At 39.0% G+C, this 25,745-nt stretch overlaps 1 protein-coding gene across 1 annotated transcript; it reads right to left on the minus strand.

Moving 5' to 3' along the window:
* Positions 1–1,061: 1,061 nt before the first annotated feature.
* PSMC6 (proteasome 26S subunit, ATPase 6) lies at positions 1,062–23,426 on the minus strand. Its single transcript, XM_015817778.1, has 15 exons — positions 23,323–23,426; positions 17,020–17,040; positions 11,416–11,495; positions 10,497–10,536; positions 10,259–10,311; positions 7,786–7,853; positions 7,338–7,452; positions 6,905–6,992; positions 5,763–5,824; positions 5,550–5,673; positions 4,224–4,285; positions 3,556–3,676; positions 3,383–3,463; positions 2,703–2,774; positions 1,062–1,545 (listed from the first exon to the last, which is right to left on the minus strand). Exons 1-15 carry the CDS (start codon positions 23,384–23,386, stop codon positions 1,427–1,429), a joined length of 1,170 nt encoding a protein of 389 aa, XP_015673264.1. The 5' UTR covers positions 23,387–23,426; the 3' UTR covers positions 1,062–1,426.
* Positions 23,427–25,745: the final 2,319 nt, after the last annotated feature.

Below are 25,745 nucleotides of genomic sequence, written 5' to 3' on the forward strand. Positions count from 1 at the left end.
TCTGAACTATAAATAGATTCCCCTGACTTTGGAAATGGGAATGGCTTTTTGCAAAATAGTTCAGAACAAGAACACATGGACATTCTATTTGTATCTCATCAAAGGCTAGCCACCTACTCCTAAATGAAAAGATTACAAGAAAGTAGACATTAAGGAGGGACTTATCTTAATTTACTTACTGACAAAAGGAGGGCTGAAGTACATGTTGCTCTGTAACCCAACGCTCTTTCCTTGCAATAAGCCTGGGTGTAACTCTGTGAGAATCCAACTTTTTTTAGTGCTGGGGCCATTTTTATATTCAGTGCAATATGCCTGGTTCTAGTTTCTTAAACGCTTTAAACCAATTTGGTAGTTGTGTTTGTTTAGGTTTTGAATGATTATGAACTAGCTCTCTTGGTTTGCTGAGAGAGATTTGCTTTGGGAGTAAGTAATGATTACAGGGAAGGCAGAATAGAGAAGTTCAAATTAAATATTTTGCTTTACTTCATTGGTCTAGGCAGCAATCAGGATACAAGAGTAACCATAATAGGTTATTCTGTATTTCCATTTACTAGTATTATAAATAGCTGAATTTAAGGGAGGCCTCCCTTAAACATTATTTTTTTGCTTTCTTTCGTATGACTGGTTTTAGTATTTGCTTTCATCATTTTGAACATTCTCAAAGCTGACTTTTTTTGTGGTACAATGTAGTCGTGAAGCTAACAGATCCTGATTTGCGCTGGGAATGTGTCCTAGGCCTATGTTACAAGTTCTTAACTTCATCTTAAAATGGCTCTTAAAGAAAGCTAGAAGTCAACCAGGATATTTAAATAGAAGAACATGCTACATCTTTAAAATTTATTCATCCCAATATGTGAAAGATTTAAGTTTGTCATAGATCAAAAATAAATTCAGAAAAAGTGTAACTTCTTCTAATTTTTAAATGCTTTTAGCTTTTCGATTAGAAACACTGTTCTATGAAAAGCTGGGTTGCTTAGACAAGATACCGAAAACTTATCAGGGTCCAACATCAGATGATGTTCCTTCTAATTTATAGGATGCTAAGGAACTAATTAACAAACTTGATTTAAACAAGGTATATTTTACTGTTTCAAAGAAGAGAAAATAATAAAATGATATAAAACAAGCATGCCACCTTCAAATCTGCCAGATGAAATCAGTATAGTACATTTGATAAAGTCACTATCTGAAAGCAAATTTTATACTGCACATCTGTGGGGTTGAAAAGCCATCTTGTTTTCAGAGGGCCACAAAACTTGTTGCAGCAGACTCCTACCTAATATTAACAAATGGCTAACTGCCATCATTAATACATAGATTTGAAATAATAACACAATCAAGGGATAGTCTGTTTCTCATTTTACCTAGGCAGCCCCCACATTTCCCATGCAGCAGTCACTGTCAGCCATTAACCATGTAGTAGCACTTAGACTGGTTTGTAATCCAACTTAGACTCCAGCTTCTTGGAATCCGCAACTTTCCTAACTGCCTTCATGAAGTCTTCCTGAACTACAAAGTCATGATCAGCACGAATAGCAAACATGCCTGTAAAAAGACAGTGTGAAAAACATATATTTATTGGAAACAAAAGGGCCTGAAACCAGATTCTGCACAATAGGCAAGATTTCCTTTGTGAACCACAAGAGATGGAGCTATAATAACTGCATAAAACTGTTCTTCATTCCACATAAGCATTTTTTGTCAAATACAGCAAGGGTCTCCAACCCCTGGTCCGTGGACTGGCACTGGTCCACAGCATGCTAGAAGCCGGTCCGCACAAATATGCGAAGCGGGAGGCAGGCAGCACGCAAAACCACACTCCCTCCAGGCTGTGGAAAAACCTCTTTCCATGGAACCGACCCCTGGTGCCCAAAAGGTTGGGGGCCGCTGAAATACAGTCAGTGACTTATGACCTTAATTGAGCCAGGAATTACGACTGTATGTCGTGCCGGTCATCACTGTGCCAAATTTTAAACCTTTTCTGTGGCAGTTGTTAAATGAATCACTGCAGCTGTTAAGCAAACACAGCAGTTGTTAAATATCTCCATTGTCTGCAATGGGTGTTTTTTTTTTTTTTTACAAGAAACTAGAAGTAAATGCTGGTTTCTGGCAAAAATGCCATATATTATGATCATCTGACCGCAGATGGCCATAAATGTGCGCTGGTTGCTGTGCAACCAAACTGTGATCACATGACTACAGAGGTGGCAGTAGCCATTGGATCTTCAGACCTGGCGAGGTCTGTTAGAACTTTGGTCCCTAAGCAATTGATCATAAGTTGAGGACTACTGTAAGGTTTATTTTAAATTATTACACCTCTTTGATTTAACACTCACACCAGATTTGGTATGGCAAGTTAAGAGTCCGCCCTGAGTCCGCGAGGAGAAGGGCGGGATATAAATTTAAATATAATAATAATAATAATAATAATAAGACTTCATTCCACAAGTGGTGGGACCAAATCCACCTTGAGATGGGCTTTTAAGAGTTTGAAAAGGTGACCACACAGTTTAAAATGCTTATTTTAACCCTTAAAACCACTCAAGCCAAAGAAATACAAAAAAATCTCACCCACTGGGTGTGCATGTGTGCATGCGCTGGCAGCCACACAAGAGAGGCTCGGATGCCACAAGTAGCTCCTGAATACTCTTTTGCACCCTATGTTAAACTAAGAACTAAAGAAAATAGAAAGAATTCATTACCTGCTTCAGTACAGACATTCCTTAGGTCAGCACCATTAAATCCATCAGAAAGCTTCACAATTGCTTCATAGTCTAATAGTAAGAGTCAAATGGCTAGGTTAATCAGAACTGTGACCCACAGTGCCTGTTGTAAAGATGAGAACCAAATTTTCTGCTTTGAAATACCAAAGAATCTCTGGATCTTTTCACTACCTATCAAGCTTCAGTGGAGGCGAGCAAGCAAGTCTGATGCTGACTGGAGTATTGCAATTCTAGAGCTATACAATAATATGGGAACGCTATTTTGAACTAGTTGAAGATTCTTCAAAACTCCCCTTGTTAAGATCGTATTTACAATTGGCTGTTTTGACTAGACAATTTCCAAAAGGAAGATGAATACAACTCTGGAAGCAGGGACAATCCATGGAGCATTTCTAAATTGGTAAACTTCAACCCCAACTAGGGCCTGCTTTATAGATTATGCTGTTCTAAACCTCCAGGAGGAAAAGGAAATTATATAAAATAAACGAATACAGTATGTAAATGTTTCAGAAAAAATAAAGGATTATACTTTAAAAAGCTATTGCATGATTGAAATTTCTGCTCCGAACAGTCCAAATTTACAATGAATTGCATTAAATATTGAACAGGAACTGTATAAAACAATGCCTTAAGATGTGAACATGATCTTGGGAACTTACCTATTTCTCCATGTTTAGTTATAGGTCCAGCATGGATTTTCAGGATGTCTAACCTAGCTTGTTCATTTGGCAAATCAATATCTAGGTGAAAAGAATTTTTTTTTTCAATTACTAATTTTGGCTGCATACCAAACAAAGGCAAAGGCTTATGCTGACATACTGAGTTTACTCACGAATCTTCCTATCCAATCTTCCGGGTCGCAACAATGCTGGATCTAGAGTATCTGGTCTGTTTGTAGCCATTATCATTTTGACTCTGTGTAAAGTATCAAATCCATCCATCTGATTCAATAACTGGAAAAATATTCCAAGGAAGCATAAGTTTTAGTGAACTTTGGTATTTTTCCATTGAGAAGTTGATTCCAACAAGACAGTTAAGAAATGTATTGACAGTTGTTGATTTGGACAGCGTTTGTCATATTTCAGAAACACGACTAAGAAACAACCTAAGAATCCACGAGAATTTTAATTCTCGGTTAAAAAGAACATCTATGAAAGTTGCAATTTTTGCAAATATGAAAATATCAGCTTGTTCCTCTGGCCAGAGCACTTTGCAATAGGAACTTTATATAAAGGCCATTCATTTTATGAAATGTTGATATACCAAGTGAAGGAAAAGTTTCTCTCTTGTAAAATACAAAGCCCAGATACACAGTAATTTTAGAAAGTTACTTAATCATATCTCCATGTATATAACTGAACAATATAAAGCCACCATTTTATTCAGAATAAAAAGTAAGAGCACACCAAATATGGTGTAGAAAACCCAACTGAACTCAATACTTCACTTTTTGGTTGCCTGCCTAAAACTAATGTTTGACTTAACACATATAAGTTTTACCTCCATTAAAGTTCTCTGGATCTCTCTGTCAGCTGAAGTTCCCTCAGAAAAACGGCGACCACCTAAAGAGCATGGAAGAGTAGTAGTTGGTATTTCACCAAGGAGAACATTTGACATAAGGTTTTAATTTAGAATACAGCCAAATATAAAATGATATCCAGTATTTCCAAAACTGTCCAATGATAAGCTAACTTACATGGGCATTAAGATTTAAAAGGTATTTGTCCAAAAATAAACCAGTTTTAGTTGCAGCTCCCTTCCCTCCTTCGACATAAAAGCCTGATGGGTGTCTTTGGACTGCTGTTTCAGCTCAACCCACCTCACAGAGTTGTCTCAAAAGGAGGAGAAAGGAGAATTAGATATGTTGGCTGCCTTGAGTTATTTATAAAAATAATAAATACGGGTTAAAAGTAAAATAAATAGTGTCGTGGATTTTTTGCTGAAGAAAGGAGTCCAGTGCTAAGGAGAAATGATCAAACTTTATTGGGTGCCAGTTTCCAATACAGACAGAGAGAGACCCTGAGCAATAGAAAGATATATTGTACACTTTGAGATTCAGAGACGAGAAATTCAAGGGATTTGATTCACAAGTAGGTTTCTTTTGAGGAAGTGAGGCAGGTGTTAGACAGGGAGAAAGGCTTTTCTGTTGTAAAACTAAAGTTACACCTCTGTGACAAATGGAATTTTGAGACAGCCAGGCGCCCATGCATGGTTATGATGGGCTCCACCATTAGATGAGCCTTTGGGGGATGGGTGAGAGTTTTCTTTTCCTTTGCAAGTGGAGGAAGCAGGAATAGCAGAGAGAGAGGAGAGAAAGTGTTTACAACAGGAGATAGAGGGGAGGAGGGCAGAAAGAAAAGACAAAAAAAAGGTGGTGGGAGAGTTCGGAGAAGTGTTTGCAGCTTTATTATTTTTTCCATCACAATGGATTCCAGTCAGTTATGTTCCAGAATGGCTGCTGATAGCAATACTGTAGTAATATATTGGACTTTAAGTGTCAACAGATCTTTGGTATTGTGCAGGGGTAAGCAACCTTGGCTCTTTTATGACTCGTGGACTTCAACTCCCAGAATTCCTGAGCCAGCTATGCTGGCTCAGGAACTCTGGGAGTTGAAGTCCACGAGTCATAAAAGAGCCAAGGTTGCCTACCCCTGGTATAGTGACAGGAGTAGTTACATTGTTGACTTTTTCCATCCTCAACTCCTGCTAAGTTCACTTTCCCATTCCAATCTTGAAACTGCAGGAACACGGCAGTTCTTTGAGCAGCTAATAAAAAAAAAAAAAAACTCGACACACCCTCAGATTTTAAGAAGCCTGCATCCTTACCAATAGCATCAATTTCATCCATGAAGATGATACAGGGCTGATGGTCCCTGGCATAGTTGAACATTTCTCTGATCAGCCGAGCGCTTTCCCCAATGTATTTATCTACAATGGAACTAGACACAACCTGTGAAAAAATGACCAATGAGTGATGCTTGAAAGTCAAACAAGTTTGGGCTAAGAGTTCAGGAGAAAAAAAAACACCTATTATTTTACCTTTAAGAAATTGCAGTCCAGCTGACTGGCAACAGCTCTAGCCAGGAGAGTCTTTCCTGTTCCTGAAGTGGGAATATACCAAAGATGATTCAAGAACTAAAGAATCAATGTGACAGACCTATAGTTGAGGTTACATGATGAAGGGGGTTGGACTAGATGACCTCCAAGGTCCCTTCCAACTTTATCATTATTATTAGTGCACAGACCTTCAAGGGCCTGGCTTTGGTAGCATATTGGGGCGGAACTCCTAAAGTGGATAAAGCCACTTTAAGTACCCACAATTAATATGATTATTCAGCCTATTTGTTTTTAACAATTTCCCCCCTTTAACTCAATTAAAATTTACAAGCCAGCAATTTCTGCTGGAGATGGCACTCTTACTAAAATGAAATATAGGCCTGGGACAAGAAAGTCTGGGTTCATAAAAAAAAAATCTTGACAGATTTGGAAAACCCTGTTCTCTCAACCTGGGATGACCTTTAACCAAAAAGCGCACTTCTAACTGCCTTTCTCATGAGGCAGGAGTATGATATTGAATCTTATAAAAGAAATTAGAAAATAAAACCATTCTTCTAGAAAGGATTTTACAAGCTCTAAAATATACACAACTGCACAGGACTGAAACAGTCCTAAATACCCAAATATCCAAAATAAAATCCTTGCAACAAAAAGCTTCAGTATTCAATCAATTCTATTTCAATCTTGTTTTCTTCTAGCATCTGCCATAAGTCTATTTCATTTTTCTTAGAGAAATCCTAATTCAGAACAAAAGGGATAAGGCCATGTGCTTGAAATAAGCAGACTATGGGGCTTCCAGATCGAGTAATACCCCTCACAGTTTACATTTGGTACATTCTGTACCAAATCAGATTACATCTTTCTTTGTGAAATTATATCTTCCTTTATGAAGTTGCATACAATTTGTATGAGGGAAGGGGATGGTAGTTGAGCATTTATGCCAAAGATTCTGAAGACACATCAACTTAATTTTGTCTTTTATCTACCAGGATCTTTTATCTACCAGGATCTACCATGAACTAAGAATGTGCACTGGAGCCGGTCAGAAAATAAATATCCCACATGATGTACCTCTTTGCTAAGGCATAAGAGACAGCCATACAAATTTATTAAAGTGGGCCTACCTGGTGGGCCATACAGCAAGCAGCCTTTGGGAGGTATAATCCCCACACGTTGGAATAATTCTGGATTTGTCAGGGGTAACTCTATAACCTGCAAAGAGGAAAATCTGTTTTTGTGCTCAAGTAATTCAAAGTGCACCAAAAGATACAAACTTTGTGTCATTTATACAATCTTCCTTCTAAAACTCTCAAAACAGTCTGTGGTCTTTTACACTTCAGATGGATTTCTTTGAAACAAACTCACTGCATTGTGAAGTTTGGTTAAAGCTCCTAGTTTTAAATTTTAAAACCTCAGCAGTTCCATTTATGTATTTTCCTGAAGTTCTGCAATGGGCATCTAACTGACCCTGCAGAGTCAAATATTTTTCCTCTTGCAAAGATACAAGTAGCTTAGCCATAACTAGAATACAGGCTGGTATAATAAAGAAACATGTACCTCTCTTAGTTCTCTGATTTGTTCTGACAATCCGCCAATCTCAGAATAAGATACATCTCCAGGATCTTCATGAGACATGTTGTAAACAAGTGGATCAACTTCTCTTGGCAAATATCTATAAATATGTGAAGCAATTCCAGTTATCCAATCCGATGATTCTGCAGCAGTGATTTTTTTAAAAAATAATTTCCAAATAATATTTCCCCCACCTAATGAAGACAAATAAATTACTAAGTTCTATAATGGTCTCGCAGGAGGGTTGTTAACAAGCAGCATAAAACTGTAGCTTAAGGGCTACTTGCACAAAAAGGAGGAATCCTAACCAAAGCCTTTGGGGCTCATGTTTCCTCCTCCCCCTTCCTTCCTGTATAATGAAGAAGGGAATGTTGCTTTCCACCCTTTCGATTTCTCTCATCTCCAATCTTAGCATACAAAGGCAAGATTTTACCTCATAATTGTTAAGGTGGTCATATCCAGTGCAACTCTCGTCCCAGGTTTCAATTTGCTTTTATCAAGCTGGAGGCAAAAAAAAGGCAATTATTAAATCTGCAGCAGCCTTATGTCAAACGTGTTCAACCAGGAAATGTTAACTATACTGTTTTGGGGAGCTGGAGGGAGGACCCAAAAATATATTCAAAGGAGTACGTATGATAATGACTGAAAGCACAACAAAGCCCATTCAGATAATAGCAAACAACAATCAAAGTTGAAAACGTGCTGCTTGTACAAGGATGATTACTCTTTTTCCACAGCAGGTGGATGTAGGCTGGACAATTTTCACACATCCAGCCTAGGCCTGCAGAAATCAATTAGGCATTTCCCACTGGGAGTTGCTTAGGTAGGACACCAAGCCACAACTTAGTGCTACAACTTTAAATTCTATTTTGAGAAACCAACACATAAACAAGATCTAGGTAGTCCTCAGTTTACAACCCTATTTAGAGCCACTAAGCAAAGCAATCACTAAATGGGAAATCATGAGACCACACTTGTGTTTCCCAACTGGAAAGAGATAAGGCTAGTCAGTTTCACACCACTCCCCCACCCCTTGGAATGGTAGAACACCTGCTTACTATCTTGTACACACTGAAAGTAATGCAATCATGCTAGCAGCCCAAGGTTGGGAGCCATGGGTGTGATACACAGCTTACTCTCTTGAAATCCTTCACCAATCTGTCTGGTTTGTGAGTGACAGAATAGAATAGAATAGAATAGAATAGAATAGAATAGAATCTGGAAGGGACCTTGGAGGTCTTCTAGTCCAGCCCCCTGTTCAAGCAGGAGAACCTATACCATTTCAGACAAGTGACTGTCTAGTCTCTTCTTAAAAATCTCCAGTGATGGAGCGCCCATGATTTCTGCAGGCAAGCTGTTCCACTGGTGAATTGTCCTCACTGTTAGGAAGTTTCTCCTTAATTCCAGGTTGCTTCTCTTTGGTCAGTTTCCAACTATTGTTTCTTGTCCTGCCCTCTGGTGCTTTGGAGAATAGTTTGATGCCCTCTTCTTTGTGGCAGCCCCTCAAATACTGAAATACTGCTATCATGTCGCCCGTTTCTTCTTTTCTTTAGACTAGCCAAATCCAAGTCCTGCAGCTGTTCTTCATATGTTTTAGTCTCCAGGTCTTTGATCATTTTAGTTGCTCTTCTCTGAACTTTTTCCAAAGTCTCAACATCTTTTTTGTAATATGGTGACCAAAATTGGTTGCAGTATTCCAGGTGTGGTCTTACTAGGGTTTTATAAAATGGTACTAATACTTCGTGTGATCTTGATTCTATGCCTCTAGTTTATACAACCCAGGATTGTATTAGCTTTTTTGGCTGCTGCTGCTGCACACTGTTGGCTCTTAGTCAAGTGATTGTCCACTAGGACTCCAAGATCCCTCTCACAATTACTGTTTTTGAGCCAGGTCTCGCCTAATCTGTACTTATACCTTTGGTTTTTCCTGCTTAAATGTAAAATTTTGCTTTTCTGCACTTTAAAATTCATTTTGTTGGATAGGACCCATTGTTCTTGTCTTCTGGGGTGTTGGCTATTCCTGCCAGTTTAGTGTCCTCTGCAAATTTGATGAGTTCCCCTTCTATTCCTCATCTAAGTCATTGATGAAGATATTAAAAGAGTATTGGGCCTAAGACGGAGCCTTGTGGTACCCCACTGCTTACTTTTCTCCATGTGGATATAGTACCATTGAGGACTACTCGCTGAGTACGGTTTGTCAGCCAGCTACAGATCCATCTGGTAGTGATGTTGTCTATCCCACCTTTTTCTAGCTTACTAAGCAGCAGGTTGTATCGACTTTGTCAAATGCCTTACTGAAATCTAAGTATACTATGTTCACAGCATTTCTCTGGTCTACTAATTTAGTCACTTGGGGGAGGGGGAAGGATCAGGCAAAGAAGAAATTGACTATAGAAATCATTTGCTTTCCTTCTTCTCCTCCCAAGAGACTGGAGAAAGATATTTCAAGAAAGCAAGCTGTTTGCTTTTCTACACATCAAAAGCAATGTGATCACGCCAGCTATGGGAGAAGATCAAGCAAAGGAGAGATGTCCTACAGAAATTCTTTAGTTTTTTCCTCTACCTCCCCATTCCTCATAGAGCAGAGAGATTGGAGAGAAAGAGACTTCAAGAGACTACTTATTTGCATTCTGTACCAATGGCTCCCAGCTCCAGACTGCCAGCGTGACTGCATTGTTTTCAATGTACAGAACAGCAAATCTTACTTTCTTGCATCTCCAATCTCTCTGACATGGGGAAAAGAAAAAAAAAACACAGCTCAAGCACAGGACTGATTGTAATGATGATCACGTGACTGGGAAGACTATGAAGATCAAGTGGGTTGTAAAGTTATTTTTGTTAGCACTGTCGGAAATTCAAACAGTCATTGAACAAATGATTGATAAGCAACTACTACCTGTACTCACCTGACGACGACAGCCAACTACATATCTTGGTCCATTTGTTGCTTTGACAATGACTAAAAGTAGCAAAGAAAAACAGGTGAGTGTGTGTTATTCAACCATGATTTGAATAACAAAAAAAACCCCAGACGTTTTAAAATAACACTTATGTGCCATTATAACTATGCTACTCATATTTCAAATCCAAAAATTATTTTAATAATTAAAGAAAATTAATAAAATGGTATCCCCATGTACTTACATTTCTCTTCTGTTAATTGTTTAAGAACCTCACCAACAATCTGATTTTAAAGGAAATGGAAAAATACTCTATTAGTATAATCTCCCTGCCTGTTTGAATTTCTGAAATGCAAAAGATCAGTTGGCTTTGATATAAAGTCACAATGCCATTAGTAACCATCATACATAATTAGGACTACTATTCAAACAGAATGAGACAGCTGCCTCAACCAACAGCTCTCAGTGTTGTGAAAAGGCAACAAAATAATAGTAAATTATATTTAATTATTATTGACAGAGGAGAGAAAGATCTTTAGGATGCCAAAATAACTTGACAAACTTTGTGCATTGTAACTTTATCATCTGTTGCTCAATTTAAGGCAGGCATGTCGAACTGCCGGCCCACGGGCCAGATGCATCACACCGAAACCGCGCCCACCCCATTGCCACCAATGGGGAAAAAGTCGCGATACTTTGTGCGACCTCCTGTGATGTCGCGAGTTTGACATGCCTGATTTAAGGCAATAACATTTCTGGAGAATGTACAAGTACTTCAGATCTCCCATGAACCACTAAGGAGTCCTCCCTGAACTCTGGGAGGTACCCATTAAAACACACACAATGTTGACATTTGTTCCTCAACGAAGAGCCAATGACAATTCTCAGAAAATTTGCTTTCTTACATTAAACCAGCAGTTCCCAATCTTTGCAGCTTCGCAGCCAGGCATGGGGGAGGGAGTGGGGAACTGGGCCATGTGAGTGGCAGACTGCGGTGCACATGCACACAACTCATCTTGCACAAGTTGAGCCGCACGGGTGTCTGCACATGTGCAGGCAGGCTGCTCGTGTGGCCCGGTTCCAAATAGGCCACGGCCCGGTAGTGGGCCTTGCATTAAACAACAGTATAATTCACTGAACATCGTGACTGTATGAGTGCTCACCTGTCCAACACTTTGTAGAGCTTTGAGGTCATTTTCTGATTTTTCATACTGCTTGGTAAGTTCCTTTAGTTGTTCCCTTACTAAGATAGAAGAACACTGCTTTCAGGTAAAATTCATACAATCCGTGCTAGTAGTTGTTACTGTCTGTTCTTCCATTTCTATCCTCAGAGGGGAAAAATTAAAGACGTAAAATTTTATTCTTGGACCATTGTATAGTACATTAAAAGTGCCTTGCCTATGTTTCTTTGATAGATACCTTGTATACCTTATATATTGTATACAATAGAAAGACAAATGGTACATTCAGGGCAGTCCCTTATCCTTATGAGGAAACAAAAACTAGTATTTTTCTCAAATTCACTTGTTTTAAACCCATTTTAATTTTTTAACATATACTTGGATATACTTAAGGAGGGGAGAATCAAGAATGAAGGGATAAAATTCCTTTTATTTACTGTATTTCCTATGCAGAATTCATCTTTGTGCCAATAAATTACATTCTGCTCATGTCTTTAGCAGGAGGTTGCTGCATAGGCATTGGGAGTTCTGCAGCATACAAATTTAATAATCAATAAATTAAATTAAGTGTAAAAGTTTAACATTTTCTAGAAAACTGAGGAAGAGACAAAGGAATTGGCTCTCCCATGTTTGACTCTAATGAATATATAAGAGCTTGTTGAAGAGGTAAAACAGTAGGAACCACAGGAGGCAGCAGCTATGGAATCTTACGTTCATGCTGCAGAACAAAAATTGGGGGTATAGTCATATATAGATGCTAAATTTCAGGAGAGCTAAATTCAACAAACTTTAAAAGATACTACTGGATGAGATCCCATGGAAAACTTTCCTCTGATCAAAGGGAGCACAAGAGAGTCAAGAATTTCTCAAAAATAAAATACTGAAAGTGCAACTGGCTACCACTTCAATGAGAAGGGGGAAAAAAGGGAAGCAGCTTAGGAAACTGCTTGGAAGACTCCACTAGCCAAAGAACCACTGCTGGAAATGGAAGATCACCAGGGAGATATACTAGCAAGTAGGTATTATCTGCAGGAAAAAAATGAGAAAAGCCAAAAGACAAAAGGAATTTAGATTCACAAGAGAAGTTGAAAGCAACAAAAATGGGGTGGGTTTTTTTTGCTGTATCAGCAGTAAAATAAACAAAACAGGAGGAATAGGACCTCTAGTAAGAGAAAATGGTAAAAAAAAAAATGACAAGAAGAGGGCAGAACTCCTCAACTTCTACTTTTATTTCTTTTCTCCTCATAAAAACCTAATGAGAATAACTGACCAAAGAAGGGAATGGTAACCCAAGGTCAGTTAAGGCATGTTTAGGAAACACCTGCATACCATAATTGAATTTAAGTCTCAAAAGCCAATTGTATCCAAAAATCTTGAAGTTCACAGATGTGGTTTCAGAAGTTCCTTTCTGTGACCTTTGAGAAATCATGGAGGATGGACAGTGCCCAAGAGTCAGAAAAAGGCACCTATCTTTTTAAAGCTTCAGTGTCTGAATACTATAAGGGTCTGGATGGGGAAAAACAGGTTGAAACTCACCCCTAGCAAGACAGAGTGGCTGTAGATTTAAAAACCGACTGAGGCCGAACAATACCAACTTTAGTTCTTGATGGGATTCTGCTCCTCCAGAAAGAGCTGATGCACAATCTGGGGTGCTTCTAGACTGTCAGCTCCTACTGGAATAACAGATGCAATTCAAGTTGTTGGTGACAATCTACCTGCCCAAAATATGCCTTTAGAGTGTATTTACTCTGAGAACTCCCTACTCTAAATGGGGTGTGATAAGAGGAAACATGGAGATCAGGTTTCTCCACCAGAGCTTCTATCTGGTGGAATACCGTCCCATCAGAAATAAGAACTGCATCGTCATTCCTAGCACTCTGGGAAATTTAAAATGTGAATATGTTTGGGGAGTGACTAAAAATGAGATGTGACTGCATTGAAATGATTCCAGCTGCTTTGGTGTTATTACGATTAAGCTGAATTTATATTAGCATTTATTACTTATTTGTATGTATGTATATATGTGGGGCGGCACAGTGGCTCATCAGTTAAGATGCTGGGCTTGTCAGCTGAAAGCCTGGCAGCCCAGGTCCCAGACCAGGCTGAGCTCCCATCCTTGCCCCAGCTCCTGCCCACCTAGCAGTTTGGAAGCATGCAAATGCAAGTAGATAAATAGGTACCACTTCAGCGGGAAGGTAACAGCACCCTGTGACATCATGCTGGCTACATGACTGTGGAAATGTCTCTGGACAGCACTGGCTGAATGGCCTTGAAACGGAGATGAGTACCACTCCCTAGAATTGGCAATGACTAGTGGAGTAAAATCCGCAGGGACTCCTTATATATTTAACATAATTGTTTAAAAAAATACAAAATTTTATACACACACACACACACACACACACACATAAATATACATAAATCTTTACAATTTTTAACAATGATATGTTATGTATTGTTAGGTATGTTTTGGTATAAATCTTTTTATAGTTGAGTGACTAAAGTGAAAAAAAAGCATTTCTAATAATAGAAAAAAATATATGACAACCTGGCTAATCGACCTGGGGAAAACTCTGGAACAAACTATTAAGCATTCGGTTTGTGAGCATTTAGAAAAGAATGTCTTGATTGACAGAAACCAAGCATAGGGTTATCAGAAACCAAGCATGGAGTTATCAAGAATAAATCATACCAAGTCAACATAATCTTTCTTTGATACATAAAGTTAACAGAACAGAATAACAGAGTTGGAAGAGACCTTGGAAGTCTTCTAGTCAACTCCCTGCTCAAGCAGAAAACCCTATAGTATTTCAGATTGGATGTCCAATCTCTTCTTTAAAATCTCCAGTGTTGGAGCAGCCACAACTTCTGGAGGCAAGCCATTCCATTGATTAATTCTCACTCTCAGGAAATTTCTCCTTAGTTCTAGATTGCATTTCTCCTTGATTAGTTTCCATCTGTTGTGTCTTGTTCTGCCTTCAGGTACTTTGAAGAATAGGTCAACCCCCTCTTCTTTGTGGCAGCCCCTCAAATACTGGAAGACTGCTATCATGTTACCTCTAGTCCTTCTTTTCACTAGACTAGCTATACCCAAGTCCTGCAGTTGTTCTTCGTGTTTTATCCTCCAGTCCCCTAATCATCTTTGTTGCTCTTCTCTGCACTCTTTCTAGAGTCTCAACATCTTTTTTTGTATTGTGGCGACCAAAACTGGATGCAATATTTTAAGTATGGTCTTACCAAGGCATTATGAAGCAATACTAATATTTCACATGATCTTGATTCTGTCCCTCTATTAATGCAGCCCACGACTGTGTTGTTCTCTCCTCTTTACACAAATACTTTCTTCTTCAACTAGCTTAGTTGACCACAGGGAAGCAGTGGACATAGTATATCTGACTTCTGAAATAGTTCAACGAAGTCTCTCATGTAATTCTAGCAAAGATGACAAAAAGAGCACAACTATACTACCATTTGATGGCTACAGGCTGGTTCAATAACGATAGACAAAAAGAGTACACGAATGACTCCCATGTCAAAATAAAAGGAAGTATTCAGTGGTATATCACAGGTCCTGTTCAGTGCAATATATTTAAAAATGATTTAGATGAAGATTAGGAAATGATCATCACATTTGCTAACAACACAAATATAAGGGGACAGCAAACACCTCAAAGAGTAGTATCAGGATTTAGGAAGAACTTCCCAAACAGGAACAATGGACAGTAGCCAGCAAGATGATTTTCAACAGAGGTGAATGCAAAATCCTACATCAAAGTAAGAAAACTCAAAAACATGAGTATATGATGGGGGAACTATGGTGGACAAGAATACATGTGAAAGGGATCTTGGTTTCTTGGTGGATTACAAGCCTGGATATGAGCCAATAGCGTAACACAGCTGCAAAGAAAACAAATGTAATCTTCAGCTGCATTAACAAATATACAGTACAGTGTCAAGATCAAGAATAGTATTTGTTCTGTTCTAGAATATTCAGAAGACAATAACCAAGATGAATAAGGAACTGAAAGGAAAAACTTATAAGGAATAAAGATACTAGGTACGTTTAGCCTGAGGAAGAGAAGACTAAGGGGAGAATTGATAGCTGTTTTCAAATATCTGAAGGACTATAGTATCGTGTAAAAAGGCAGAATTGTTTAGTTGTTCCAGAAAACAGAGATTGGATAATTCGTTGATACTACTTGATTAGAAGTATTACTGGACAAAGGAGGGCAAAATGATGTCCATGGTACCTTCTAATTCTTACATTCTATAATTATGAATGATTCTATATGTTGCAGCCCACCTGACCATCTCATTTTTACCAAATTTTGCCAAATCTCAACTTTCTTCTATATAAAATATGCATGAGGGAGTGGGTTGCTACAGGTAGCTAAGGAGGCCTACTGGCACCTGCTGGAAGTCACCTCCTCTCAGTTTATGTTTTCTTCTGCACAGCAAGCACACACACATTTCCACACACTTAATACAAATATTTTAGATACTTGCTTTGGTTTTTAAAATTTTATTTGGCTTTTCTATTTTGGTGGGAGGTTTCTATTTTTCCTTCTGTTTAGTTTTTTTTAGCTCATTAACTGTAGTTCATTAACTGTCTTTAGTATTTCATTGCTTATTTACCTTTTGTACTGTATTTTATTTCTGTAATCTTTGTTGGGCTTTTTCAAAGCAGTTGTCTAAGTCTACTGCATATTGCATGTAAATCTGGAGGAAATGTGTGCAGAATGTGGAAGTCAAGGAAAAAAAGGTATTTTGTTTTTGTTCCACACATAAATCTCAGCTATCTCTCCTTTTTATCTTTCTCCTTTTTTCATTTCTTACGTTCCTCTAAGATTAATGAAACAAAATTAGACCTTTATTTTTGTTTATTTTTTTAAAATAAACCTGTTATAGCTGGATTCATATATTACAAACTCAGAGTTTAATAATGGTTGGTTGAATAAACCACAATTCTCTGCATTCACAAATCTATTAAACTATGAACCATGATTTTCAAACTATTATGACTACACCACATACTACACTAAAACCCAACTGATATTTCTCATCCATATGAATTTTGTGCTGAAATCGGATTGAAATTCATTCTCAGCCATGGAAGTTCACAAAACTTGTCAGTCCATTAAGTCGTCATCTTAACTTACTTCACAGGATTGTTACTATTGGGAGAGATATGGAAGGAAGAACGCTGCATGTAGTAATGTGGGCATCGGAAGGAGTGGCAGGATATAAATGCAATGATTAAAATGAAATTATTTATTTTATCAAATTTAGAAGAGCCCATCGAACTCACGGAGCGACTCCAATGTGCCCTCCCAATCCTGTATTTGAGGGTCAGTTGCACTGACCGCAGACAGTAAATGTCCCTAAGGAAACATGCACAGGATCTGAGTGGGGGGGGGAATCTGAATATTATATGGAAAAGGACTTTTCACTCCAACGCGTCTTCCCCACCCTGTTTGATTTAAGATTATTAAGAAATCTGGTTTTGGGGGGATCCCGAGAGAGGGATGAAATCAGGGAGAAGTATAGAGACCAGGCTTCCTTCTCCATCACCGAGGAGTCACTCACGCTCCTTGAGGCGCCCATCGANCTTGCCTGTGTTCGATCGAATTCGGTTCGGCTCACCCTCCAACTGCTCTCTAGGCGTCTTTTCCGGCGCTTCATCTCTCTCAGCTCCTCGGTAAACCAGGGAGCCAATTGAGATCTGCGCCGGGTCAGAGGCCGCAAAGGCACGACTCGGTCCAATGCTGCGGCAGCGGCCACTTCCCAGGCCGCCGCCAGATTTTCAAAAACTAGTATTTTTCTCAAATTCACTTGTTTTAAACCCATTTTAATTTTTTAACATATACTTGGATATACTTAAGGAGGGGAGAATCAAGAATGAAGGGATAAAATTCCTTTTATTTACTGTATTTCCTATGCAGAATTCATCTTTGTGCCAATAAATTACATTCTGCTCATGTCTTTAGCAGGAGGTTGCTGCATAGGCATTGGGAGTTCTGCAGCATACAAATTTAATAATCAATAAATTAAATTAAGTGTAAAAGTTTAACATTTTCTAGAAAACTGAGGAAGAGACAAAGGAATTGGCTCTCCCATGTTTGACTCTAATGAATATATAAGAGCTTGTTGAAGAGGTAAAACAGTAGGAACCACAGGAGGCAGCAGCTATGGGATCTTACGTTCATGCTGCAGAACAAAAATTGGGGGTATAGTCATATATAGATGCTAAATTTCAGGAGAGCTAAATTCAACAAACTTTAAAAGATACTACTGGATGAGATCCCATGGAAAACTTTCCTCTGATCAAAGGGAGCACAAGAGAGTCAAGAATTTCTCAAAAATAAAATACTGAAAGTGCAACTGGCTACCACTTCAATGAGAAGGGGAAAAAAAGGGAAGCAGCTTAGGAAACTGCTTGGAAGACTCCACTAGCCAAAGAACCACTGCTGGAAATGGAAGATCACCAGGGAGATATACTAGCAAGTAGGTATTATCTGCAGGAAAAAAAATGAGAAAAGCCAAAAGACAAAAGGAATTTAGATTCACAAGAGAAGTTGAAAGCAACAAAAATGGGGTGGGTTTTTTTTTGCTGTATCAGCAGTAAAATAAACAAAACAGGAGGAATAGGACCTCTAGTAAGAGAAAATGGTAAAAAAAAAATGACAAGAAGAGGGCAGAACTCCTCAACTTCTACTTTTATTTCTTTTCTCCTCATAAAAACCTAATGAGAATAACTGACCAAAGAAGGGAATGGTAACCCAAGGTCAGTTAAGGCATGTTTAGGGAACACCTGCATACCATAATTGAATTTAAGTCTCAAAAGCCAATTGTATCCAAAAATCTTGAAGAAGTTCACAGATGTGATTTCAGAAGTTCCTTTCTGTGACCTTTGAGAAATCATGGAGGATGGACAGTGCTCAAGAGTCAGAAAAAGGCACCTATCTTTTTAAAGCTTCAGTGTCTGAATACTATAAGGGTCTGGGTGGGGGAAAACAGGTTGAAACTCATCCCTAGCAAGACAGAGTGGCTGTAGATTTAAAAACCGACTGAGGCCGAACAATACCAACTTTAGTTCTTGATGGGATTCTGCTCCTCCAGAAAGAGCTGATGCACCATCTGGGGTGCTTCTAGACCAGTGGTTCTCAACCTTTTTAATGCCGCGACCCCCAACCGGTCGTAAGTCAAGGACTAAACCAGTCGTAAGTCGAGGACTAAACCGGTCGTAAGTCGAGGACTGAACCGGTCGTAAATCGAGGACTGAACCGGTTGTAAGTCGAGGACTAGCCAACTGGTCGTAAGTCGAGGACTTTCCCTGCCCAGGAGCGCCGCGCATGCGGGGTTCCGCCCCCTGCGCCGGCCGAGGCGTAGCTGGCAAGCGGCAGAGACGGAGCAGGCCGACCACCAGCTGGCCCAGCTCAAGGGAGGTAAGGCACCCGCCGGAAAAGGGGGAAAAAATGGCGGACAAAAAAAATGGCGGACAAAAAAATGGCGGACAGCCTTGCTTGGCGACCCCCATGAAATGGTCGATCGACCCCAAATGGGCTCGTGACCCATAGGTTGAGAACCGCTGTTCTAGACTGTCAGCTCCTACTGGAATAACAGATGCAATTCAAGTTGTTGGTGACAATCTACCTGCCCAAAATATGCCTTTAGAGTGTATTTACTGTGAGAACTCCCTACTCTAAATGGGGTGTGATAAGAGGAAACATGGAGGTCAGGTTTCTCCACCAGAGCTTCTATCTGGTGGAATACCGTCCCATCAGAAATAAGAACTGCATCGTCATTCCTAGCACTCTGGGAAATTTAAAATATGAATGTTTGGGGAGTGACTAAAAATGAGATGTGACTGCATTGAAATGATTCCAGCTGCTTTGGTGTTATTACGATTAAGCTGAATTTATATTAGCATTTATTATTTATTTGTATGTATGTATATATGTGGGGCGGCACAGTGGCTCATCAGTTAAGATGCTGGGCTTGTCAGCTGAAAGCCTGGCAGCCCAGGTCCCAGACCAGGCTGAGCTCCCATCCTTGCCCCAGCTCCTGCCCACCTGGCAGTTTGGAAGCATGCAAATGCAAGTAGATAAATAGGTACCACTTCAGCGGGAAGGTAACAGCACCCTGTGACATCTTGCTGGCTACATGACTGTGGAAATGTCTCTGGACAGCACTGGCTGAATGGCCTTGAAACGGAGATGAGTACCACTCCCTAGAGTTGGCAATGACGAGTGGAGTAAAATCCGCAGGGACTCCTTATATATTTAACATAATTCAGTGGTTCTCAACCTTTTTAATGCCGCGACCCCCAACCGGTCGTAAGTCAAGGACTAAACCGGTCGTAAGTTGAGGACTACCCAACAGGTCATAAGTCGAGGACTTTCCCTGCCCGGGAGCGCCGCGCATGCGTGGTTCTGCCCCCTGCGCCGGCCGAGGCATAGCTGGCAAGCGGCAGAGATGGAGCAGGCCGACCACCAGCTGGCCCAGCTCAAGGGAGGTAAGGCACCCGCCGGAAAAGGGGGAAAAAAATGGCAGACAGCCTTGCTTGGCGACCCCCGTGAAATGGTCGATCGACCCCAAATGGGCTAGCGACCCATAGGTTGAGAACCGCTGACATAATTGTTTAAAAAAATACAACATTTTATACACACACACACACACAGACACATACACACATAAATATACATAAATCTTTACAATTTTTAACAATGATATGTTATGTATTGTTAGGTATGTTTTGTTATAAATCTTTTTATAATTGGGTGACTAAAGTGAAATAAAAGCATTTCTAATAATAGAAAAATATATATGACAATCTGGCTAATCGACCTGGGGAAAACTCTGGAACAAATTATTAAGCATTTGGTTTGTGAGCATTTAGAAAAGAATGTCTTGATTGACAGAAACCAAGCATAGGGTTATCAGAAACCAAGCATGGAGTTATCAAGAATAAATCATACCAAGTCAACATAATCTTTCTTTGATACATAAAGTTAACAGAATAGAATAACAGAGTTGGAAGGGACCTTGGAGGTCTTCTAGTTCAACTCCCTGCTCAAGCAGAAAACCCTATAGTATTTCAGATTGGATGTCCAATCTCTTCTTAAAAATCTCCAGTGTTGGAGCACCCACAACTTCTGGAGGCAAGCCATTCCATTGATTAATTGTTCTCACTCTCAGGAAATTTCTCCTTAGTTCTAGATTGCATCTCTCCTTGATTAGTTTCCATCTGTTGTGTCTTGTTCTGCCTTCAAGTACTTTGAAGAATAAGTTGACCCCCTCTTCTTTGTGGCAGCCCCTCAAATACTGGAAAACTGCTATCATGTCATCTCTAGTCCTTCTTTTCACTAGCTATACCCAAGTCCTGCAGCCGTTCTTTGTGTTTTATCCTCCAGTCCCCTAATTATCTTTATTGCTCTTCTCTGCACTCTTTCTAGAGTCTCAACATCTTTTTTGTATTGTGGCGACCAAAACTGGATGCAATATTTTAAGTATGGTCTTACCAAGGCATTATGAAGCAATACTAATACTTCACATGATCTTGATTCTGTCCCTCTATTAATGTAGCCCACAACTGCGTTGTTCTCTCCTCTTTACACAAATACTTTCTTCTTCAACTAGCTTAGCTGACCACAGGGAAGCAGTGGACATAGTATATCTGACTTCTGAAATAGTTCAATAAAGTCTCTCATGAAATTCTAGCAAAGATGACAAAAAAAAGAGCACAACTATACTACCATTTGATGGCTACAGGCTGGTTCAATAATGATGGACAAAAAGGGTACATGAATGACTCCCATGTCAAAATAAAAGGAAGTATTCAATGGTATATCACAGGTCCTGTTCAATATATTTAAAAATGATTTAGATGAAGATTAGGAAATGATCATCACATTTGCTAACAACACAAATATAAGGGGACAGCAAACACCTCAAAGAATAGTATCAGGATTCAGGAAGAACTTCCCAAATAGGAACAATGGACAGTAGACAGCAAGATGATTTTCAGCAGAGGTGAATGCAAAATCCTACATCAAAGTAAGAAAACTCAAAACATGAGTATATGATGGGGGGACTATAGTGGATAGGAATACATGTGAAAGGGATCTTGGTTTCTTGGTGGATTACAAGCCCGGACATGAGCCAATAGCGTAACACAGCTTCAAAGAAAACAAATATAATCTTCAGCTGCATTAACAAATGTACAGTACAGTGTCAAGATCAAGAACAGCATTTGTTCTTTTCTAGAATATTCAGAAGACAATAACCAAGATGAATAAGGAACTGAAAGGAAAAACTTATAAGGAATAAAGATACTAGATACGTTTAGCCTGAGGAAGAGAAGACTAAGGGGAGAATTGATAGCTGTTTTCAAATATCTGAAAGACTATAGTATCATGTAAAAAGGCAGAATTGTTTAGTTGTTCCAGAAAACAGAGATTGGATAATTCGTTGATACTACTTGATTAGAAGTATTACTGGACAAAGGAGGGCAAAATGATGTCCATGGTACCTTCTAATTCTTACATTCTATAATTATGAATGATTCTATATGTTGCAGCCCACCTGACCATCTCATTTTTACCAAATTTTGCCAAATCTCAACTTTCTTCTATATAAAATATGCATGAGGGAATGGGTTGCTACAGGTAGCTAAGGAGGCCTACTGGCACCTGCTGGAAGTCACCTCCTCTCAGTTTATGTTTTCTTCTGCACAGCAAGCACACACACATTTCCACACACTTAATATAAATATTTTAGATACTTGCTTTGGTTTTTAAAATTTTATTTGGCTTTTCTATTTTGGTGGGAGGTTTCTATTTTTCCTTCTGTTTAGTTTTTTTTAGCTCATTAACTGTAGTTCATTAACTGTCTTTAGTATTTCATTGCTTATTTACCTTTTGTACTGTATTTTATTTCTGTAATCTTTGTTGGGCTTTTTCAAAGCAGTTGTCTAAGTCTACTGCATATTGCATGTAAATCTGGAGGAAATGTGTGCAGAATATGGAAGTCAAGGAAAAAAAGGTATTTTGTTTTTGTTCCACACATAAATCTCAGCTATCTCTCCTTTTTATCTTTCTCATTTTTTCATTTCTTACGTTCCTCTAAGATTAATGAAACAAAATTAGACCTTTATTTTTGTTTATTTTTTTAAAATAAACCTGTTATAGCTGGATTCATATATTACAAACTCAGAGTTTAATAATGGTTGGTTGAATAAACCACAATTCTCTGCATTCACAAATCTATTAAACTATGAACCATGATTTTCAAACTATTATGACTACACCACACACTACACTAAAACCCAACCGATATTTCTCATCCATATGAATTTTGTGCTGAAATCGGATTGAAATTCATTCTCAGCCATGGAAGTTCATAAAACTTGTCAGTCCATTAAGTCGTCATCTTAACTTACTTCACAGGATTGTTACTATTGGGAGAGATATGGAAGAAAGAACGCTGCATGTAGTAATGTGGGCATCGGAAGGAGTGGCAGGATATAAATGCAATGATTAAAATGAAATTATTTATTTTATCAAATTTAGAAGAGCCCATCGAACTCACGGAGCGACTCCAATGTGCCCTCCCAATCCTGTATTTGAGGGTCAGTTGCACTGACCGCAGACAGTAAATGTCCCTAAGGAAACATGCACAGGATCTGAGTGCCCCCCCCCTTAGACTTATAATATACCTTTTCCTGAAAAGTGAGGTTGCGCAGAAGGGGTGGGACAAACTAAATTCTAATAATTCTTTAGACCAAAACCCCCCTAGGGCTCTCTCCCTACTTTAGTCCCTCTTCATATCTCTGGTCCGAAGGAAGAGGTAGTGGCTCCTCAGTGAGTGCGAGGAACTCCGCGGGTAGCTTCTCCTTGTGCTCTAGCAATTTCTTGCGATAGTCTTGCAGAGCCTTGTCTCGCGGCTCCGCCATGATGATGAGACGAAAGCCCAGCTATGCCGGTAGTAATGCGCAAAGGACGCCGGGAATGACGGCCCAAACCGGAGAATCTGCTTCCTCTTAGGGTTAGGGTTTCCTCTTTCCGAATGGTTGCTTCTGCCAGAACGCCCCCTGCTGACTTGGAGGGGAACTGCTTAGAAAAAGAAAAGGAAAACGACACGTATACACCTTTTAGCGTGATAAACCGTATTAGCCAATGTTCATGTAATACGATACCGATAAATAATTTAGATTTAAGACGGTTCACTATCATTGTGGGAAATGTAGGAAATTGATATAGAATAATGGATATAGGCCAAATGTATAAATAAATTCAGAGGGTTAGGATTAGGGGTTAGGTACCACACCATGGAAGTATTGATGGGGAATGCATGGCTTTGTTATCAATCTCATTTTTAGGAGAGAAAAAACAACAACTCCTCTGAATATTGTTTATGTTTATTGTCCCATTACTTTCCAAAGTATTGGCATATAATACAAAATATAGACAACTGCAATAAGGCAAAAGTAACATGTTCCAGAACAAAATCAATATGTGAATTGAATTCTGTCCCCAAGGGAACCCTTATGGCACTTGTTCTCACTTGCATTTTGAGTGCCATATCCATATAATGTTCACATACTGAACATTCCAATTACTTCTCCTGCAAGAAGGAGGTTATCCAGAATGGAAGAAAGTGCCTTTTTCATCAACAAGGTTAAATAGACCCCAGATTCTTCCCTCCAAGGATTCTGCACCCTCTCAAACACAATCCTTGGTGCTCTTTGACTTTGGTTGTTTTCTTGCAGACTTTTTATTACCCAAACTAGGTAACATCATTTCAACCTTGAGCTACAAATATTCTCCTTTATTGGCAACTCAGTCCTCTGAGTTAACAGAATTCTGCAGCTAACTAACCCAACCTACTCTTCAGCTCAAACTTGCTGTAACCTAAATCCCCCATTTAATAGGTGAAACTTTGTAAAGTTTGTGGAAAGCCTATTTCACCATTGGAGGGAATTCTTACTCTTCTTTTCCCTTACTCAACCTTGTCATTCCTGAGCTCCTTAGCTCCTTTAAGCAAGCAAGGCTTTAGACGAAGCTGTTTGCACATTTCTATTTGATCTGGAAAAAGCTAAGTTGAGCGGGACCACTTATTTGGATGGGAGCCACAAAGAAATCCCACTCTAGTACCCGTATTAAAAAAAACAAAAAACACAAAAAAATCCATGAAAGTGACAATGGCAAATTACTACTATAACACTTCCAGGAAACTGCATGAATTAAGTTATTTATTAAGTCATTAGGAACATTTGAGTTCACCTCCTAATGACTTACCTTACCCTTCCCTTGTTTTTCTATAGGCTTCTCTTTTTGAGAATGTGGAAGGAAAGTACTGAAATTACTGGCTTATGATATTCTGAGTGTCATCTGAAGTTAGCAGAAATCAAGACAATTTAGCAAGACTACTTTCAGTTTTAAAGGACTGGGGGAAGGGGGGACTAGAAAGAATGTTACATGGAAGTGCCCCAAATGCTAATGCTAATAATAAAGTGTAACAATATATTTTCCTCTTCCATCATTCTAAAGTAAATGGCAAAGCCAATGCAACTCCTGGGCCTTAGTTCAAAGTAGATACTTTGAAATCTACAGTAGTTTAAAATTGACACTAAGAAATCAAGTTTAAAATCTGCAGAGTAAATATAGAATAAAATAGGTGGAACTGATTTTTTAAAACCCTCTGCTGTTGTCTTACATGCCACTGATTCATCTTTACAGGAAATTTTAATGCAATATGAAAGTATATGGGTTTGGGTAGAGGCCAAAGTGGACTTGTTCAATGGTTACTTCAGTAGTATTTTTGTCAAAGTCCAAGAAGTATTTCTGAAACCACCACTGCATTCCAAACACACATGATGCAAGCATCACAGGAAGCTTCATAGGGGTGTGTCCCTAATCATTCAGCTTAGGAGCTTGATGGGGATGTTACACAGAGCAGTAGATATTGGTCTGTGAACACCCCTGCAATCTTTTGGGTATGACCCAATAAAACTATTATTAAAATGTTTACAGCCAGGCATTCTGCTTTCTCCCTAGCATGTGTAAGGCAACTGACATAAATATGATTAAGCTAGTAACATCATTAAAGACAAGACAAATAAAATAACAAAAACCAAACAAGGCAGAGGGATAACTCATGAAGGCTGTTGACCTGATGGAATAAGAAAATCTTTCAAAGGATATTTAAATGAACAACAAAAAAAACCCCAAACTGGATTTGAGATTTTCAAATGCTGTTCCACAATGCTTATGCTTCCGCTACACACAGAATCGTTGATTAGCTAAGCACAT

The sequence above is a fragment of the Protobothrops mucrosquamatus genome, unplaced genomic scaffold (assembly GCF_001527695.2).
Source record: "Protobothrops mucrosquamatus isolate PMUCROS unplaced genomic scaffold, P.Mucros_1.0 scaffold637, whole genome shotgun sequence".
In the NCBI taxonomy this organism is placed as follows: Eukaryota; Metazoa; Chordata; class Lepidosauria; order Squamata; family Viperidae; genus Protobothrops; species Protobothrops mucrosquamatus.